At 45.4% G+C, this 21465-nt stretch overlaps 1 protein-coding gene across 1 annotated transcript in view; it reads right to left on the reverse strand.

Moving 5' to 3' along the window:
- The window catches only part of TBX20 (T-box transcription factor 20), a 60161-nt gene extending 46616 nt beyond the window's left edge, over window positions 1-13545 (reverse strand). The window contains exons 1-5 of the mRNA XM_045495292.1: window positions 12998-13545; window positions 9390-9645; window positions 8174-8338; window positions 4051-4159; window positions 13-171 (exon numbers count right to left, since the gene is read on the reverse strand). Coding sequence (XP_045351248.1) covers window positions 13-171; window positions 4051-4159; window positions 8174-8338; window positions 9390-9645; window positions 12998-13124 — 816 coding nt within the window. The 5' untranslated portion in view covers window positions 13125-13545. The remainder of the gene's footprint in view (window positions 1-12; window positions 172-4050; window positions 4160-8173; window positions 8339-9389; window positions 9646-12997) is intronic.
- Between the last annotated feature and the right edge of the window lie 7920 nt (window positions 13546-21465).

The following is a 21465-nucleotide window of genomic DNA, read 5'->3' on the forward strand; positions in this document are numbered from 1 at the left end:
TGCCAAACTCACCAGTTGGTTCTGGTAGGCAGTGACTGCTGTGAAAACGGTCTCTGGAAAGATGAATGTTCTGAATTCTTCAGACTTCAGATTGAGCAACGAGGCTGTGTGGTCTTTCTTCTTAATGATGTGCACCCGCGGCTGGTACTTGTGCATGGAGTTCAAAATTATCTACAACAAAGAGATGGGAAGTACTGAATATTAAGTATTTATATTGCAAAACAGGCCAAATTGCAATGAGGCAAAGAAAGAACCATAAAATCTACAGTTTTGAATTTAAGTTTTAAGAGTAGAAGCCACCTTTTCCACTCTTTTTTTTTTTTTTAATGTTGATTTATTTTTGAGAGACAGAGACAGAGCATGAGCAGGGGAGGGGCAGAGAGAGAGGGAGACACAGAATTGGAAGCAGGCTCCAGGCTCTGAGCTGTCAGCACAGAACCTGACACAGGGCTTGGACCCACGAACCCTGAGATCATGACCTGAGTCAAAGTCAGATGCTTAACTGACTGAGGCACCCAGACAACCCCGCCGTTTCCATTCTTAAGGCAATTCATTTTCACAGGATGCTGCAGAAACATAGTTGTGAAATCACATTTTACCAAAACAAGTGTAAATAATACAAGTTGCTTCAAGGGTCCTTTCTAAACTGATGGGGGGAAAATCATCTAAAGGATAAGTTTATTTGTTTGTTTTTTTTTTTTTAATCAAGTCTTTGAAATATATTTTGTTAGTCTGGTTAGACTGAGGATGTATGTCTAAATTTTCTAAAGTAAGAACTTTTATTCCAGAAGGACAGATTGTTATTTATGGTAGTAGAGGGGAATAAAAAGAATTAAGAAAGGCTACGTGACATTAGATCTTAGAGTGCAGAAACTGTTACTTTCTAGCTCCTTCATCTTGGGCCAAGTGATCTCGCCTCTCCAACTTTGTTTTCTCAAATACAAAAACTTATTAATCTCACAAGGTTGTGGTGAGGATAAGATGATGTTAACTCTCATAAGTTGCACAGCAAATAGGAAGTGTTCAGTAAACCTTAGTAGTCATAGTAGTATTTCTGACAATTTTGTTGATTCCTGACTCACTGTTATGAACCAAACATGAATAACAGTGATGACCATCTTCTGTTTTATAGCTAGTAAAAGTTGCCCAATACTTAGAAATCATAAGTCTACCTTGATTAACAAGGCAGTATTTCTCACGAATGTTTTAAACAAAATATAATGATTCGCCATTATGAAATCCAAGCAACAAAATTCACGTTCATATATAAAGGATTTTCTACATCTTCCCCACTGCCGCTCAGACAGCTACCTAAATCTGCAAAATTGGGCATGTCCTTCCTAGGATAACAGTGCTCACACTGTATGCCCTTCACCCCAAGGGCCTAGCAGAGAGCCTGACTTTCCTGGGCGGCATGTGATAAATAGTGTGGCAGGAGTGTGGTCATGGCAGTGTTGATGCATCTTCTAGACTAACATGGGTGTGGTAGATGAGTATTTTTGCTGGTTTACTTTAGCAGAGTTAAATACTAGTCACTGTGGGATAACTAATATAGAATCAATCTCTCTCTGTGCTGAGATATAAGCCAACTTAAAGTTACAGGGCATTAACTGGCATTGAATTTTGAACATGCCATCCTTTTATGATCCCAAACCTGAAGAGGAATAACTAAAACAAATGAGAGCTCCAAATGAATTGAAATAGACTTTAAAAAAGTCATCTCTTTATATAATACATTTATTCCAAGGAGTTTAAGATATTTACGCTCACTCATAAAACTGGAATAAACTCAAAACAAAATAAAACAAAAAACTGGAATAAATTCAAAGTGACAAAAGTAAACTCTTAAAACTGATATAAGAAAAACGCTGGGCATTCATTATATGTTGTAATAAGAAGTTACAAATAATTTTCACACACATTCTCTCTCTCTCTCTCTCACACACACACACACACACACCCACACCCCCCCCCACACACACACACACATACACAGCGGACAAAGCCCTAAGCTTTAAATAATGTCCCTTCTCCCATACTTACACCATCCCTAGGTCAATTTCCTTCGGGAAAAGGTGCTGGAGAGGGTCCAACCTCAGACTGAATCTCAGAGCCAGGGCTCCTTGACTATCTGCTCAAGATCTCATTGGGTTAAGGAACACTAAAAGAAATGTGAACTTTGCTTCACTGAAGAACTAAATTCCCTGAAGTAAAAAATTTTCCTGTTATAAAACTAAAAATGCATCTGTAAGAAGGGCTTCTTCCGGACTAATTCAAAGAACTTGGCTAAACTACACAGGATCTAAAAATCTTGCCTTGTAGTTTTCAGAACACACTATTTATGGTGATAAGGGGTTACATTAAATAATAAAACTTTAAAGCTAAAATGGATATTAACAATCATCTAAGACTAAACAATTTGTCAAGGTCTAATCTTGGCATAATCAGACTAGAACCCAGAGCTCCTGAAATCCAGCTTGGTGCTATTCCCACCCATGAAGTTGATATTAAAAGGAGAACATATTAATTCTGGACAGGTGATTTCAAAATGAATTCTCAAGTCTTTCTGGAAAGACTCAAACAGTGCTTCTTAAAGCTTCACATATGGAAAATATCAGAACCATTAAAAATTTCATTTCTCCCTGCAAAGATTTCAGTGGAGTCCAAGAAATTTTAATATGAATGACATTAAGAATGATCTGGCCTACAGAAAATGTCTCTCAGATACTCCTCATTTTTAACCTGAAAAAAAAATCCATCAATGAAAACATCTTTTTTAAAAAAACAGAAAAGGACAGTTATACCAACAGTCTTAAAGATAAAAGTCAATTATCTTTTCCAATACATAAAATAACAGAAACCTATTAACCTACTTGCAACATCACAACAGCAGATTCATGAGTACCCGGTTACTCTGATTTGGTCATGATAAACAAGGTCTCTTGTGGGCGAATGGATGGTGGCAACGTCTGAAGTGATTTGTTTGCTTCCAATTTCATTGGAAATTGATTTTCCAATTTGAAACCATGTCTAAAACTCTCTAATATATATCTACTTATAACCATCCTTTCTGAGGAAAGTTCTGAAACTTCTAAAGTACATAGATCCAATAAAAACTAAAACCTGAAGTAACAAGAGCCTTAATAAAGGGGTAAGAGAGAGAATAATGATAGAATATCTAAGCCCAGGGAAGCAACCAATGAAATACCAATGTGCTTTCTGGCAATTGAGGCAAAACCAAAAAACCCAGTATTCTTATCAAAAAGAAGTATGCAAGTCTAAAGTTTTTTTAGCATAAAATCTAAAACAATTTTTATGTCAATCTTTATTTAAGAGCATGGACTAACATCACAATTCCTTACAAAGTAGTCTTACCAAATGTGTAAAGCCCTGCGTCAATGGCTATTTGTGCTATTAATTACTGATATGAGCCCAGAATTCAAATTTCTCTTTTTCCATATTTTGATGAACTCCTTATGACATAAGATCAAATGTTTTGTTTTTCATTTCAAGACTTCTCTGTGCCTTAATATTCCTAAGACTCTCTACAGCAGGGGTATATAATGAGTAAAGAGCCCTTCGTCAAATTTATTTGGGCATAAAACCCTTTTGTCCTATTGCATCTCCCATGGACGTGGTCTATAAACACACTTTGGGAAACCCCCAAGGGAGATGTCCGTCCTATTCCCCCTATGCTGTGTCATCTAACATATCACTGACAGAAACTAGACGTTTAACCCAAGAATGGGCTACAGTAGCATCCAGAATGCACATTCCTTTTGTTTGGTTGGTGCAGTCTTAGGACATTCATAATGCCATAGGTCCCTGACTCTCTTGCATAGAAATGGCACACAGCATCCCTGTAAGTGATGTCTTAAGAAGAGGAAACAAAATTCCCTGAAGAACAAATGGATGTTTTCAATGAATGACTCACAGATGGAGGATGGGATGGGGAGAGGGAGGGGAGGAAGAGATTTAGAGAGAGGAAGTTTTGAGGGACTCCTCCATTCCATCCCAGGGAATCCACATAATCCAAGGCACTGTACTTACATGGCCATGCTGATCTAGTTCATTGTTGGTGAGTTTCACCTTTTCAAAAGACACCATCTGCTTGAGTAGCTGCTCACCAGTAAAAGGAGAATCTGGGTGTACATACAGCCTAAGAAAATTATGAGAGATTTTGTTAATCTTTAATATATTTTTAAAATCTGTTCTCTGTGGGTCATAAAATACTCTGATTCTAAAGGAATGCAAAAACCTCATATTGGTGAATTTTATTTGCCCCACATAATCTCAAATTTAATAATACAACAACATCAAAATAAATCTAAAACATCTAAACATGTTTCTTTATGTACCAGTGATCTAAAAGGGGTTTTACCTAATAAATTTTCTATTGTCTGTTCAGCTAGCCATTTGTAAAAGGTGAGTATTTTTCCATCTATCTAATCAACTACTGATCTGTTTCTGTAAAATATAAAATCTTATTACTGTTGTGGGTATTTTCAAAAGAGAGACCAGCTTATACTAATTTTGTAACAAGTTCCTAGTGTAAATACTGCTAAAAGTAAAAAGAACAATGAAGGGATAAAGAACATAAAAGACAAAACAATTCTAAAGAACCCATTCATTTAAACTTGAAGATGATGCAGAAGTTTATAAATATAAGACAAAGGGGGCGCCTGGGTGGCGCAGTCGGTTAAGCGTCCGACTTCAGCCAGGTCACGATCTCGCGGTCCCTGAGTTCGAGCCCCGCGTCGGGCTCTGGGCTGATGGCTCAGAGCCTGGAGCCTGTTTCCGATTCTGTGTCTCCCTCTCTCTCTGCCCCTCCCCCGTTCATGCTCTGTCTCTCTCTGTCCCAAAAATAAATAAATGTTGAAAAATTTAAAAAAATAAATAAATAAAATAAATAAATAAATATAAGACAAAGTAATTTTACTACAGCGGACTGCCTAACTTTTAATAGTTCACAGATCACAGTCTGTTATTTCTTCTAGTACCTTAAATACTATGACTTTTATCTAGTTAAGTGCGCACTAGATGAGAGTGAAAAAATATGAGGGTAAACCTCATATTATTCAATGTGTTTATTCATATACAACTTAAAGGGGGGGGAAGCTTTGATGGGAAAAAAATGTATTTACCATGTATTTATCACTTATCAGCTGCTACGTGCAAGAAAACTCACAGTTAGATGGAGGCCATTTGTTCTATCTGCAAAGTATTACACAAAGTATAACTCTGTAAATTCAAATTCTGGTATCCACTGGATACAAGCTTGTCTGAAGTCAGGGGAGATACAAAACTCAAGGAAGAAAAGGAAGTATCCCTGATTTAATAGGACAAATCCCTTTATCCATTTAGCAGGCTATTTATATCTCAATTTTATATAGGATCTTTATATTTTTAATCAAACATAAATATTATGGTTGGGGCAACATCAGTGGGGGAAAAAAAAAATCACAAAACATGTCCTTGCAGTGTTTCTTTGAAAGAAAGAAAGAAAGAAAGAAAGAAAGAAAGAAAGAAAGAAAGAAAGAAAGAAAGAAAATAAAGAAAGAAACAAAGAAAAGAAAAGAAAAGAAAAGAAAAGAAAAGAAAAGAAAAGAAAAGAAAAGAAACGAAACCAGAAGTCTATGTCATGCTTTGTCACAAACAGGACTAAGAGAAGAATTAGGTAGCCGTACTGAAATGTGAAAGCCCGCCAGAAGCAAAGCACAAAAAAGACTAACAGCATTAGAAATTCTTACTAGACCCATATAAGAACTTTAAAGGCTTTCAGTGTATGTTTGTCTGTCTGTTGGTTTTGGAGGAGTGTTTAAAAATGCCTTTCAATCGAAGTATATTCCTTAATGATAACGTTTCAAGTATACCCCTCCAAGGCTATCACTATATAAAGTTGTTTACGGGCCAGCACCACATCCTACCTACCCCACCAAAAAAGGTTCAAAAATATTTAAAGTCCTAGAAGTTCATGAAATGTTCCTTCTTTATCAATTCAACATGGGTCTTCACAATAATAAAGACTAACTTATTTAAATATCAATTGCTTTAAAGACAACAAAAGGTCCTCTATGAAAATATGACATTATTTTTTAAAAAAAGAAAAGATAACGTTACTTTAGATAATGTATATATCTTGCCATTGTGGAGATCAAATGATACTGTCCAGTATTATTTCTTCTGGTTAGGAACAACTGACTGGTAAACTTTGGTCTGAAACAATATGTTTCAAGGAATAAGAACCACAAGGAACTTCTACCATTAATACAAAAATTATCACCTCCCATGTTCCTCACCTTTCCCTTACGGAGTTATGCAACACAGCACTATTTGTTTTAATAATAATAAAGAATATTTGTTTAAAATTGGTAGAATATTTCTATCCTATAACACACCAAACACTTTTATTTAATATCAGTATAAATATACTGAAGATGAATGAAAAAAAGCATACAGGAAGCCCCTCCTCTCTCAAGTCCCCCAGGACTTAAAATTCCAGCAATAGCTTAAACATGCTTCAGTTAAGATAGTGTATTGGTACGTGCTTTCCTTCTCCAACCAGAACAGATTAGTAACATAAACAAGGCATGTCATATTTCCAAAGTCCTGCTGGCCTGCACCAGCTCCTCATACCTTTAGATAGGAAGAAAACAGATGCTAAATAAGAGGGATTAACTTCTTAGAGGAAAGACTTTGGGGAGAGAAAAAAAGAAGATTTGATTGTAAAAATGGTTAGAATACTGCTAAAACTCTCTCTCTCTCTGTCTCTCATTTAAAAAGATTTTGTAAAGTGTGGAAGTAAGCTTGAGAGTAGTAAGAATCAGCTCTTTAATGGTAAAGAGTAAAGAAAATTAATATAATCATTTTAGTACCAACTATAAGACAGTGAATCTTGCTCTATTTAAAAAAAAATGGGTGTAACATTTTTGTAAAATGTCTTAGGCCTGCTATTTAGTATGTTATTTAATATACTGATTTGGAAGGGTTGGGAAGATGTCCTTCCTAGTCTCCTGTGGGAATGGAAAACTCTGAGAGGCTTCTTGTAATCTTTTCTCCAGTGTATTTAGCATCCCGTAAGCTCAATAATGTGATCAGTGACTAAGTAAGCTTAATATTCCATCTGAACTAGTATGTGTAAATTGTGTTGGTTCTGTGCCTTGATTAAAACTCCAGATTAGATACTTACAAAGAATCAACCAAACTTCAGAGTTCCTAAGTCTGTACATGTAAATAAATTATTCATTCTGATAGGAACTTCCAACAAACTACAAAAATTAGGTAATCATAAAACAACTTAAAATCAGCAAGGCTTGGCTTTAGAACCCTAACTGTAAAGTCCGCTAATATCCTTTGCTCGTATTAAAGTATTCAGTTAGATTCCTATAACTTCAGCTATTACTATTTGCATAAGCTAATATATGCTTTCCCCGCCCCCCCCCCTCCGCCTTAGAAGGCTAATTTGGGCAAAGCAGCAACAATAAAAAGCAGCATGTGATTTTTTAAACAGAGTTCTCCTTCAAAAACATTACCAATGAACAGCACAAAAATAAACATATATGATCCCTAACGTATTGAGTAATGTTTTGCATAAAATAATATTAACCTGTTGTTGAATTACATCCACCCACTGAACTTATTATGGAGAAGGGGTAAAAAAGAGTTTGCTTTTCTTACATAAAATTTCTGAGTCCCTTACTGGTCAAAAACAAATGCATTTCACCAAAATGATGTTTATTGTGTGCAGATGTTACCATATTACTAAGAAGTACTTACTACGAACAACCACTTTACTAAAATGCACTCTTCTCAAAAGGATGTTAGGGCAACCACTTCAGCGGTAGGTTTATTCAGTCTGGTGTTAAGTAGCCAGCTAGAAATGATGCGTGCCATATGAAATAGGTTTGGATCTCTTATGAATATTCTAACTGAAATTAGGAAAGCTTGAAAATGAATTACAAAAAAAGAAACAATTAAAGATGACTTTCCGTCTGTGCACAAACTCCGCCTTTCTCAGATATTTTGTAGTCAGTCCTCTGGGCTGGGAATGCTCTCTACCAGAGCTCACCACTGTAAAAACAGAACTGCTTAAAATTCAACCAGCCAGACACATTCTGCTCTCAGGGTTCATATGCACTGCATTTGCTCTGCCCGAAAATCTGGAGGCACAAACCTGGCTGGCAGTGGTGGGTCTGCCTTGCCAGCCACCAGCCAGGAAGACCGGTGGTAGGCGTAGCGGTACCTCTTGTTGTCCACGGGGACGATGTCCATCAGGACTATGTACTTGGCCTCAGGATCCACGCCAGAAAAGGATACTCGAATGGTGGGAAACATCCTCCTGACACAAGGAGACAAAGAGAATCCGCTGGAGCTCCTTCCTGGAGGCTAATGAGTCACTGAATAAAAGGGCGAGGTCCTACTCCCTCCCCACTGACCCTCACACCCTTTTTGTTTCCACAGAGACTTGAGTACTGAGACCCTCCTTCTCCCACACCTACATAATTTTAGGTGTCACCATCATAGAAGTCCCCTTTGCTGCGTGAAAAGTTTTGTTTTGCTTTTTAATACTGGAAGGTCTTCGAGTAGGGAAAATCCGTATGCTGTATTATCAAACGTGTCAGACTCCCCCAGACCAAAGTCTCTGGAGCAGACCCAGTCTCCCAACCCTCTAGGGTTGCAGGGAGAAAACTCGGTTCAGCCACAGAAATCTAGGGCAGGTTGGGTTCGGGAGACCCTGCGGGTATTTCCCAGAGTCTACAGAGCCGGAGTGACCAGGGCTGCAGGCCACTGACCTTTAGAGTCTTTGTCCCAGGCCTGGGGAGCCACCTGCACCCCCATGCACTACACCATGCCTGCCTCACTAAGGCACCAAGGGGGCCGCCGCACCAGCACTCCATCCTACACAGTGTGAGTTTCAAATTTCATTCCTCTGTGCAGGTTTTAATTTTAGTTTTTAATGGGAACTGGCAGCTTTTGCAAATTGAGGCCAATAAAAGGGAAGCTACTTGCCTCCCTCGAAGCACCCAGCAGCCTGCCCTACACCCCCAGCAAGATTCCTGCTTCCCTCCAGATGCCAACTCGCCACCCCAAAGCCCTCCCAGATGGCAGATCACTGGTCCCCACATCCCTCTCATCAAGGCCACGGCCACCATGGGGTTTTCCATGGCCAGATCCTGAGAAAGCAAATAAATGCTCAGAAGTCTGTCTCGCAGCTCTTTCCAAAAGCAAGTTGATAGAAAGAAGCCCTCCTTAAGGGACGCTTCCTCTCGGTGCTCTGGACCAGTGGGGTTTCACCCAGCTCCAGCGAACACCCGAGGCCACCCGGGGCGCCACTGTCATCCTTGTACCCCTTACACACCAAGCGCCCCACCGCCACCACGGATCGCTACCTGCCCGACTTGGTGATGATCATCTCTGTTCCCAGCTCGTGGAATTTGTCCCAGAGCTCCTTCGTCTCCAGGCTGCAGGCAATTTTGGCCATTTCCTCACTGGGGATGATGGGGGTGGTGGGGATCAGCGGCTCAGTACACAGAGAGGAGGAGGAGGGGCTGCCACTGCTGCCACCACCGGCAAACTCCCCGTGAGCATCCAGGCTGGTCAGTTCACCCAGGGGCTGGGCACAGGAGGACTTCTCAACAAATTGTTCTGCAGGCAAAGAGAATGGAGAATGACAGCTAACGCTGTCAAGCAAAGACACAGGAAGGAGAACAGCGCAACCCAAACAGGTACTGGACTCAACTTTGGAAAAGTGAAGTTCAGAAACTCCAAGAAGGCCGTGATAACCCATCACTATATAAATTCTCATGGAATGACATACCCAGTGCTTGCTTACCGAACCAAATGAGTTCTAGAACTGTGGCCTGTTACTAACATTATGAAAGCCACTTTGGGGAGTACAAATGTAAGGAGTGCATAAAGGGAAAGGAGGTGATCATGAAAGATGAAAAGCAAGTATTCCTACTGTTATCCCTGTCAAGTTCTAGACGTTGTAGCTTGTGGGATCTCCTGCCAGTCCTGCCTCTTTGACAACCAGGAGAGACTTTTCTCCAGGGAGACCAAAGGGAACGAAGAGGTCAGCATCTTCCTTACTTTGAGAGAAGCTTTCCCTTCAGTCCTGAGCCCTCTCTCCACAAGAAAAAAGGAAAGGTGGAAGGGAAGGGAAGAAAAGTGGGGATGCGGTTAAAACGAAAAACTCAAGTCGCTTCACTTCTCTGCCTGGCTCTCAGTGTGCTAGGCTTTAATATCAGGGCAATTTTACAATATCCCTCCCAGCCTGAGATCTTACGAAAGACTCTAACATATAGCTTATTAAATCACAAAAGTGGGCTCGCTAGGCCATTTTGGGAACAGGTGTGAAAAAAATGTCTTGAGGGCAGTGTATTTTTCTCCCTTTCTCTCAAAAAGGTCCTGGAAGTGAGGGAAACAACCCTCAACCCAGGCTAGCAGAGTATTTAAAGTAGGAAGAACACCATCCACCATCAGGCTGGAATACCACTGCCTATGAACCAAACATTCTACTCCACAGCTGATAAGGGCCTAGGACTACACCAGTCACTTTGATGGAATACAGGGGGACTTTTGTAATTGTCCCAATTATCTTGTATCCCTTAAAAAAGAAACTACTTGAATCTGTAATGTGAAACTGATCTCTAAACAACACTGTTCTAAGTGCCAAGGAATTGAAACAAGTTCTAAATGTAGATATAGACATGTATATGTTATGTATCACATAAAGCATTTTATTTCCCATATTTCTCCTTGGCTTAGGGCAGGCAAGCAGGAAGCAGGGAATTTTTACCTTTTCTTCTCTTACAATAATAATCCAACTCACTGTAACATTTTAAATTAAGAATAATCAAATTAAGTATCTTGGCCTTAAATTTTCAAGTTCAAAGAATGAAAAGTACGCCAGGGCAAAATCTTATTTTCAACAAATATTTTCATAAACACATTCACATGATGTCTTTATAGAGAATTAACACGTAGCTTCAGAAATTTTCTTATTTTTCCGACAATTGGAAAAGGTAGACTCCCTAAGCCCCAGACTAAGATCAGCCAGGGTGGGAAAGTGGAGGAAGAAGAAAATGATACCGAATTTCTGCAACACAAATGTTATGTGCCAAGGGTACCTCAATAAAAAAGATCTGAAAGAAATGCTCTAGTGGTTTAAGGAAGGCAGCTCTTCTAAATAGATTTTACGTGTTTAAATGCGCAATCCTGATACACTTTTGAGTCCCTACCCCACAATTGCTTCCACACCTCACACCTCTCCATCCGAAGTACCATATTCTCTGTAACAGAACCTCTAGGTGTTTCTCTTGCAGGAGTCCTCAGCTCAAAGTCACTAATTGCACTGTTGAACTACTAGCCCCTGGAAAGGACAAGAATGCCTTCTGGGTCTTTCAGAGCCCGTCTCATAAGCCCAGGGGAAAGAGGTTCATTTTACAGACTGTGTATTTGCGGTGGGGGAGAAGGTGGTGGCTATATAGTTTAGAATTGAGATAGAAAGCGAGTTTTCTCAGGAAATAGAAAAGAAAGCAATACTGAAATGACAGTGGAACTGAAAATGTCATGTTTCCCAGTCTGCTGTCTGTAATTCTGACAGGAATATTAACCCGAAGGGCTCTTTCCCTGCTAGCTACTGAACTGTGATGGGGGAGTTCATAAAGAATTCAGAGGCCTTCGAAATAGGAGTGGATAATGTTGGGCTGTCCCACCAAAATAACTTTGAAATTGGTGGTTAATATGTCTGTAAACAGTTTGGGTTTGTTTCATTGGTTGTTTCCTCTTTTTTTTTTTTTTTTTTTTTTTTTTTGGCAGATTTCAGGCGGGTGAGAAGAACCAGGGAAAGTGAGTGAAACCTTGGAGGGGAGACTTTTTGACATTATATTTTCTGGAGATCTTCCTGTTTCCTTTTCCTTGGTTCTAAGTTGCTCTGGGGATTTTAGCTTTCTTTTCTTTTTGCCCAGCCCTCTTATTTTTCATCTTTAACCCTTTGTCTTTCATACTAGGATTGCTGTTTCAGATGTGGGATGTTAAAGTGTTGGAAAGGACAGGGAGAGAGAAAGAAAAAACACAGGGGAGAGTCAAAAAATATATTACCCTAAGTTTGCTATTTGATGTTTCTCACCATTTTCAGGCTATCAGATGATCAGGATGTAAAATAATTTTTTCCTGGGGACCCAAGAGGTGATGAGAACACTTCTTTCTCTGTTAATTGTAAAGGGACTTTGAAATACTCAAGTCTAGCAGTCTCTTTCCCACACAGTTCACTTGTGCTGAGGGGAACATAATCCCTATTTTCCCTTTACTCCAAGCCTAGTGTCTTCTATAAATGGTAAAGGTTGTTAAATAAACAGTATAGCTAAAAGTTGAGGAATTTGGAAAATGGTTACTGGCTAATGTTTTTGCCAACCTCCACTGAAAGTGATGGCGGTTACAAAATGATGTCTCACTGATAAGTTTGGAGCTCCGGTGAAGAAAACGGTTCATGGGGGGACAACTGGCTTCTTCTACAGCATATGGCAGTGGCTTTAAGGAGTTAATTCTGTTTATTCAAGTCAAAGGAAAAACAAAATCCAACTAGTTTCTTGTTAAGTCGCTAAGAGTCTCCTCGGGATCAAATGCACACGCAGGTGTTACACGCATGGTAAATTCTGTTGAGTCTTAAAAGGGGTTAATTATTTATCTCTGATTCTTTTGGTCCCAACAAAGTTACACACTCTCCTGCGCAAGTACGACTTGACCTGGGGATTCTAGACGAATAGGTAGAGACAGTGGCTAGCATCCGAGATGCGAAACCGGTTGTCTGTGAAGCCCCCAAAGAAAAGAATCTCCCGACCCCGGCGTGGGGCCCGTGGCCTGACGATCAGAAGCTGCCTAGAGCAGGGAAAGGCGGCCACCCTCTCAAGCCTCCCGCAGGCAGGGGACGGAGGGACAGACAGATGCGCGGCGGCCCGCTCCCGCCCTAGGCGGACAGTCGGGCGGCCCGACTTACCAAGTGGTTTGATGGTGTTCTCGGTGGCTTCCTTCTCCTTAGAGCCGCCGCTCGACATGAGCGCGGCGATGGAGAAGGCGTTGGCCCGGGAGGAGAGCTGTGGCTTGGGCGACGCCGTGAACTCCATGGCCCCCAGTGTGCGGTCCTGGCCACGCACGGGGCCTGCCGAACTGCCGTCCAGCTTCCCCAAGGGAGACAAAAACCAACACAGAGCGCAAAGTTTCCAATTGCAATCTCAGCGGAGTCGGGAACTCCAGATGAGTCAGCCCCAACCGGACAAGAGCTCCCCACTGGCCTCTGTCCCTCACTGCAAAGCCCTCCAGCCGCAGAGACTTCCCACTAGCCGGAGAGGACAGGAGAGGACCAGCCTCGGGCTCCACAGGGTGCGCGAACCCTGGGGCGCTCCGCAGGACCACAGGCTGCGCCGCCGGAAGCTGGAGATGAGCATCGGGCACGCAAAACCCGGGGGTCTCGCGGCACCCCTGTGCGTCCTTCCTCCGTCCACGCGCTGGGGACAGCCGGAGCGGCCCAAGCTGCAGGAAGGAGGCTACGGGTGGAACTCCGCAGCGAGGGGGCGGACGCCGGACAGCACCGGCGCCGGCGTGCGGAGCACAGCGCTGCGCGGAGGACACTGCGCCCGGGCGCTCGCAGCCCTGCGCCTTAATTTGCTGGCGGCAGCTATCCCAGCGGCCCGCAGCCAGTCAGCGCCTCCCCACGTCACCGCTTCCTGATTCCGCCGCCGGGGGCGGGGCAGCGGGCTGGGCAGGGAGGGCGCGCCCCGGGCGCGGTGCCCGCTCGGCCTCGCGCAGCAGCCAGCCGCGAACCTGGCACCCGTTCGGAAAAAGTGCCACCACCGAGCTGCCGCGGACTCGCCTAGCCTGGTTTCGAAGTCCCAGGGCGGAAGGGACTTGCGCGCAGTTGGGAGGGGGTATTTTTGAAGCGGCTAGGACGCGGGATCCCGAGAGTGGCCCAGTGCGGGAACCTAGACCAGAAGTAGCCTGGGGGAGTTCCTGCTTCTCCGTTCTTTTTCTTGAGCGTGCTCAAAGTTCCAAAAGAACGTTGGGAAGCTTTAAGTAGAGCGGAAACCCGCGCCACAGAGCCACCACGTACGGGCCAGGTCCTATGCTCTCTGGGCAGTTCCCAGGGCTGGGTGCCCTCACTCGTTGGGCTCCAAAATCTGTCTGCTTGACAGTGGGACTGGAGATACACAGCCCTGCAAAAGATATGCTGAGAGAGGGATGGGGACATTTAGCAAAGGCTGCTGCTCTCAGAACCACGGCAGCCGCTGCACACCAGTGCGCCACTTACGCGCTGTTCCTGTTCCCGTAAGGGACTCTGGGGAGTGGAACCTCCACCCAAGGGAAGGTGCGGGGCCGGCGCGGGGGCCCGGGCGTGCACCCTGCGGGGACCGGGCGACACGCAGTGGGAGAGTGAGAGATCTACAGTGCTTGAACTTGGTGGACAGGGAATCTGCCTTCGCAAACTGGGCTGCGACCAAGGACTTCCCACGGCCTTATGGGGGTCGTCCTGTTGGCCTTGTTCAGCTTGAATAACTCAAATTCTCCGAATTCGCAGGGTAATCCGCTTCACTAGGAGCCGTGTAAACTCAGGCTGACACACACACTCAAGCTGTACAAGTAAATATTTGCGCTCCTTTCCAGCCAGCCGGTCTGGCGATTAGGAGCCTCTTGGTGGGTCTTAACATTTTAAAGAAAAAGAAAACATCTTCCATTTCCCACCAACCTTTTTCTCCCTTCACTGCACCCGCTGCCGTCCTGAAATAAACTTACAGTGGAAAAAAAGTCAAAGGTTGAGAACTTTTATGAAATGATGACATCTGGGGGAGTCGTGGTTTAAGCCACTCTTGCCAACGTGTATCAATAGTTTCTAACATGGTGCTGCATGCAGGTGGTAAGAAACGCATTCTGATATCCGTCTTCATGTACGAAGTGTATTGGTGCAGATATTTGGGGAAATTCGTAAAATCATAGGTTTTATTGCTGGAAGGGGTTTGCACCGTGAGTAGCGTATCTCCACTTGCTTTTGAGAGGGAAACACCAGGTCTGGCATGGAGGGGACCATCTCGTTTCCAGTCTGCCCAGCCGGCTAGAGGCAGACCTATGCGCAGGACCCGCACTCCGGGCCACCGGTTTGGTCACACCCTGGCCCTGCAGCTGTGTCCGGGCTGTTCAGGGGAGATCGATCCTAGAGCTAACGCCAGCTGAGAGCAAAAGGCTCTCGGATGAAACCTCAGTAAGAATAGAGGCTAAGCTACCGGGTGTGCCTAAGGATCAGTTTTCACTTTTAAGCCTTTAGTCTTTGACTGTTTTTGAACAACCCAGACCTTTCGTGGTTGCTGTTGAAGGCCACTTCGCCCCCCAGCATATACCCCATCTCAGTGCACCAGTGACATTTCCCTCTTGAACGTAAGGATCACAGGGGTTCCTTCCCTATCTCAGAAGGGAAGATTTCTGACGACAGGGTTCTTCTTTGTTTTTAACTTTTTATTGGCGCAGGGGGTGATGTCATGGTCAGTCTAGAACTTATTATATGCTTCAAATGGGTGGCAAAGATCTTGTTGGCTACGTTTGGTTTTCAAACACTTATTATGGAATTATACCTCAATTTTTAAAAGTTGCCATTACTTTTCTACACAGAAGAAACCCCGTTTCTTTTCTTAATTATCCTAATGGTTTAGGATGGAATTTTAATAAATTTAAAAATTTCATGACAGGGCCTTTTTTTTTTTTTTTTTTTTTTTTTTAAACTGGCCCAGCGAGGGCAAAGCTGACTTGCCTCCAATCAGCTTCCACTTTTTTTTTTTTTTCTCAATTGCCACGGCCACGCCGAAGCCCAGTTCTGGGTCTCTCGTGGGCAGGGAACTCCGACTAGTCCTCGTATTAAACGTAAAACAAAAAGCCAAGAAGGCCAAGTGAGCGCGCGGGAGACAGCGGGCAAACCTGAGGAGCTGAAAAGGCCACTTTAAACAAACCCGGGCGCGAGAGGTGGGCCGTTTGGGGATCCCTAACAAGCTATGCATCTTGATGGTGTTGAAACCGTGGCAGTAAAATGTATACTACAACATAATTATCGGGGGTGGGGGGGATACTGTCCCTTCTCTTAGATTTATTGCCTTTGCAAATCAATATGGTGCTATAAAAACGGAGAACCGGTGCTTGGTAGAGAGACGCTGTCAAAGGGTGATTTAAAGCCATCCCGAAGGGGAGAGCGCTGAAGTTCTGAGGTCCCTTCAAAACCTCAGTGTTAGAGCGGGTTAACAGGTAAAGCCGCCGAAGGGGTGGAACAAAGCAATATGTTAATTCGGAACGCTTCTCTCCAGGCCCTGCTCAGGCCGACGACAGGCGGGCGGGAGCTGCTTTGGGATACTGGAACGTGCAATCGGACCTGGAGAAGGCTTTGAATCTTGACTTTAGCCTTTGCTAGTCCTGAGACTTTGTGGAGGTGTTGTTTAAGCCTCTCGAAGCCTCAGTTTCACCGTCTTCATTAAAACAGGGCCAATAATGTATTCCTACCTGGAAGATGGCCCCGTGGATTAACGAGATAATGTGTGTAAAGCTCCTAAACCACAGGTAACCTTAACAGTAACACCAAAGCACGTAAAACATCAGTACAGAATTTTGTTATGTCTAAATTTTGAACTGCAACTTCGCGATCTTAGAGATGTATCTATCTCATAGTCTCGCCGAGTTAACTGTATAGACAGTTGGAATGTGCACAGGGGAGAGGAGTCACATGGTGATAATGGACCATTCCTTACATCCCGTTAAACTTTGGAGCCTGAGAATGAAACGTTTTGATAATACATCTGAGTTCGGTTCTACGGAGTTTGGAGAACTGGAAGATGTCTCTTCGTGCACGCCACCCTTTCAAATTCTCATTTGTCGTCTCCGGAACTCAAAAGTTAGTGGTCCCAGAAAACAGCCTAGGGAGTAATCAGATTCCCACTTTTTGGCCAACGGTCCTTCGCGTAACGAATGCTAGCGCAGAACCCTCCGCGGACCGCAGCAGGGACCGGTTCCCGGCTGGTCTTGGTCACCCGCCGCCAACACCAGGAGCGAGAGCTGAGCGAGGGCTGTGGGACCGGGTGCCAGACCGAGAGCGCCGCCGTGCACCCGAGGGTGACAGCGGGAGAGAAGGTGAGAAAGGAGACGTGCTTCTGGGCACCCGGGCAGAGCTACTCGCGGACTTGGCCCCAAATCCCCGTTCCCATGCTCCTTTCCGCTCTCTCTGCTTTAAAATGCTTCAAAAGCGACAGTAACGGTGCCTTTGGATTCCTAAACTCGGTTTGCCCAACAGAAAAGTCCCAAAGCAGCGTAGGGAGGGCGGCCGCAGCCGCTCGGGAGGCCCCTGAAGCACCTCCCCGGGGAGAGAGCAGCGCGCGTCCCCGCGCCGGGTAGGGAGCGCGCGGCGAGGCCTCGGATTTTGACCGCCGGGCTGCAGGGGTGCGAGCCTGAGCCTTTCCCGGGGCCACCGCACAAACGCACACCCCGGTGGGGTTAAGTTTTCCTGAACCCGAGTGATCCCCCTGAAGCGCCCCCTAGCCCGGGCCGCAAGCCTCCAGGCTTTCGGGCCCACCCGGAGGCCCCTGGGCCTGGCGCTCGAGGCGCATTCGCCCAGCTCAGACTTTACGGGCAAGGCTCCTCGAGGGGTGCGGCCGGAGGTTGTCATCTGACGGTCCCGGGTGGTGTGCGTGCGTGCGCTTTTGGCCCGGGACTGCACACTTGAGACCGGCTGTGAGACTAAGGAAAGAGATATTTTGCGGGCCTAGGGAGGGCCGCACCCATTTCCAGGGCCCGTGTCCTCAGGTGGTGAAGGGAAAGGTCCTTTGGGTCCGGGGCCCGCCGTACTGCGACGTTACCCAGCCAGGCCCAGGCTAGCGGAGGCCTGCAGCGGTGGGTGCCCCCCGCTCTTGCGCTCCGCAGGCCTCCCCCACCCCGGTTTCCACTAAGCGGCTCCCCTCGCCGGGGGCCAGAGGTCAGGCGTGGGGCCTCAGAGACCCCTCACAGGATGCTCCCCTGGGGCCGCGGCCCTCCGGCTCCTTCCCGAGACCACTCGCTTCCCAGGTCTTCCCTCGTGAGCTCGCGACTGCAGGGTTGAAAGGCCCTTGGCGCCCCTCAGGCCTCCCCCTGACCAGAGAAGAACCCGTGAGCCACAGTTGGGTGCAAAACTCGCAAGGTGATCCTAAGAACAGCATAGAAAGATTTCTCCTGACGCCGCGGGGGCGAGGCATCCAGACCCACTCTCCCCCCGCCCCTCCACCCTCCTTTCTCTCCCTCCACGCGCGCCCCCGCCTTCCTCCGCCAATGCTGTTCCTGCGCGGTCACGGTGTTCCCGCTCCCAACCGCCTGGCTGAAGACCGATCCTGCCTCTATTTAAAACTAAGATATTTCGTGCATTGTGAATTTTTGCATGAATTTTGACTTCTTAAATTACTGCATTAAAATATTGTTTCTCGATTACTGAGACTTTTGTCGACACTTAAATTTGGGGCTTTCACCCTAGTCCCAACTTTGTCAAGAAGGTTAAGAATTTGAACCAAGTTACACTGATGTAAGCGGTACAACGGGGATTCCGAGGCAAATATCTAGCTGGAAAAGCGTCGCTCCTGCCATTACGGTACACTCCGGACTGATTAAGCGGAAACTCCCAGCAGCAGGAGAAAAGCGGACAGAGGACAGTCCCCTGCTTCAGGATGAAGGTCCTGTTGGCCTGGTGCCCACGTATGCCCAGGCGGACTCATGGGCCCTGCGGGGACAGCGAGACAGGTGGCTCGAAGGCGCGCTTCCTGAGCTTAGGCTTCTTAGGTGTTTAAAAAACATACCCAAACCTAAATGAGACAACTTCCGCAGAAGAGCAACTACAGCTTGCCAGCGCCCTTCCTCTGGCAAAGTAGCGTCAGTTTTGGAGATGTCACCTAATTAAACTTAAAGCAATTGCCACATTTCAGACGATCCAGCCTTCCAGCAACCAACTGCTCCCTGTCCCTTCTGGTGATTGCTGGAGCACTTCCTGCCTTCCCTCTTCAGGAACCAGAGCTAGCTGTTTGGTGACAGTCTATCTGCTCTTTTTTCAGGAGGTTTGGGAGACGAGGTGGGGAAGACACAGACAGGAAGTAGTCCTCCAATGTCTCCGCTGCCAGCTCCCACTACAAGTTACCCCAGAAGCCATTGATTAAACTCATCTTATTCCTTAGGGAGGGCAAAATACACCCAGTAAGATCTGCGTTCCTATTCCCATGTGAGCATGCTTCAGAAGACTTGAAGCATATATTATGTAAGGGAGCAAAGATGTGTGCATCTAACACAAGATAAAGAATGCAGAGTGTTTGTTCATTCATCCCATATTACCTGGTACTTACTCTGGACTGGGTACTGTGCTAGGTTCCAGGAATTGACCAGTGATTAGAACCCTAATTCCTTCCTCATGCAGTCTGGTGGGAGACACCAATAAGAAGCATATAAAAGCCAGAAGAAATAGAAATTGTGATGAAGACTTGAGGAAGCAAGGAGCAGAGATAGCTAATCCAATCTATCTGTAGGCATTCATTCATTCTGGACCAGGCACAGCTTGTTGGGGTGAGGTTAGTGTTGGACAGTTTGCATACCATCCCTGTCCCTCCAGGTTTCAAAGTCCAGCTAGAGATGTGTTAAAAAAAAAGCACCAACATGAAGAATATACATTACATTCTCGTCAACACTGAGCTCATAAAATAAAGGGGCATATGGCTTAATGTTAATAAAATAAGGCAGAAAAATTAACTTTAATAAAAGTCCTGGCAGAAGAAAAGTGTTGAGGTCTGACATTAGAAACACTGCTTTGGAGCAAGCCATGCTGAATCCTTTTCCACATTTTAAAAATATAGTTCCTGATGGGAACATCTACATGGAGAGTTTTTGCAAGGATTAAATGGTATAATGTCCGTGTGAGGGCAAAGGACTTCATAGGCATTACTATTTGCCATCTCTGGAACTTGGGAAAAGCCTCCTCTTCAATTTAGGGATGATGTAAATCAACTCTGATCAGGAAGAGTGTTCAAGAGCCCCAATTTCCACCCTGCACACAACGAATGTAAGAAACAGCTTTCTCGCTGGGGTCTGTAGAGGCTCTACGTCTCACTCAGGAGTCCTATGGTGGAAGAGAAACCCATATGCCGCCTGCCAGGTGGAAAGCATCCCTTCAGATGCTCGGACACTCAGCCTCTCTGCTGTGAACACCCTCACTAGAAAGGCTGGAGGCCCACCGTTGGCCTCTCCGCTGCAGTCTTCCGTTAACTCACCTAGTTTGAAGGCGTTTTGCATTCAAATCCTGGAAGCTAGTTTTTCAGTGCATTACAAAGAGCTTCTATCGTGAATTTGATATGTGCCAGGCTTCCCAAGAAACCTATAATGTTGACACCATCAGTCGGGTAGCATAATCGTGTGCGTTTTAAAGTTGAAGAAAATGAGTCCAGGAAGGCTAACTCACTTGTTCAAGGGCACACGGATAGTTTCATAGTGGAGCAGTAGACGACCCTGGGCTGTGTGACCCAATCGCTCCTCAATCTTAACCTCCATCGCATATCGAATTCTATCACTAACTTGGTTGGTTTCCGGTTCTGGAAGCAGAGGCAGTTCCGAGGGGAGGGCTCAATTTTCCTGGTCTATTTGTAAATAGCGCCCCCGGGGCCCGGGAACACGTGCAAGTCTTTGTTGTCCGCCAGACGTACAACAAAGGAGGAACTTTGTTCCTCCAAACAAGGGCAGATGTGACTGGCGTGACCGCCGTCCACCCTCGAGGAGCGCAGAGCGGAAGGCAGGCCAAGTAAAGGTCTTTCGGCGTCGCACGTGGACCTCGGGACCAGACGGCCTTTGTAATTTTCTTTTTCTGGGGGCAATTACCGAGTAATCTGTAGGTTCCTCGGAGACTGCAGAGTCGGCGGCTGGGTGGCGGTGGGCGGGGTGGCTGGGGTAGAGATGGAGGCGTGGCCGGCTGGGAGATCACGCACCACTTGGCTGGAGACTGTGCAGGCTTACCGCCCTCATACCCCAACTTTTGGAGGTAGACTGCCAACTTTTGGAGGTTCGAAGCCAGGTTTGTCATTTGCCGGCGGTGTGAGCTGGGCTGTCTGGATTGTCCTTAGTGGGAGAGGTTCGCACAGAGCCAGGCGTTGGCTGAGCTCACTGGGAGCAGCGACCCCACTGAGGGTGATGTGATGGCAGGAAGCGGGTACTTTCTGCAGCCGAGCAGCGCGGATGCGCGCGGGGCGAAGGGGCCAGCGAGGCGCACTCCCGCTTCTCGAGTCTGAGATGTCCTGGTTTTCTTCCTTCAACTCACCCCACCCTTTGTGACGGTCGTCAGTCCCAGACCTCCGCTAGGAGAGGCCAAGGCACATCAGAGTAAAGGGGACAACTTACGCCCGGTGTTAATTAGTGAGTTCCACCACTTGGGGACTCTGGAAGTGGACTCTA

This window comes from Leopardus geoffroyi, chromosome A2 (genome assembly GCF_018350155.1).
Source record: "Leopardus geoffroyi isolate Oge1 chromosome A2, O.geoffroyi_Oge1_pat1.0, whole genome shotgun sequence".
Lineage (NCBI taxonomy): Eukaryota > Metazoa > Chordata > Mammalia > Carnivora > Felidae > Leopardus > Leopardus geoffroyi.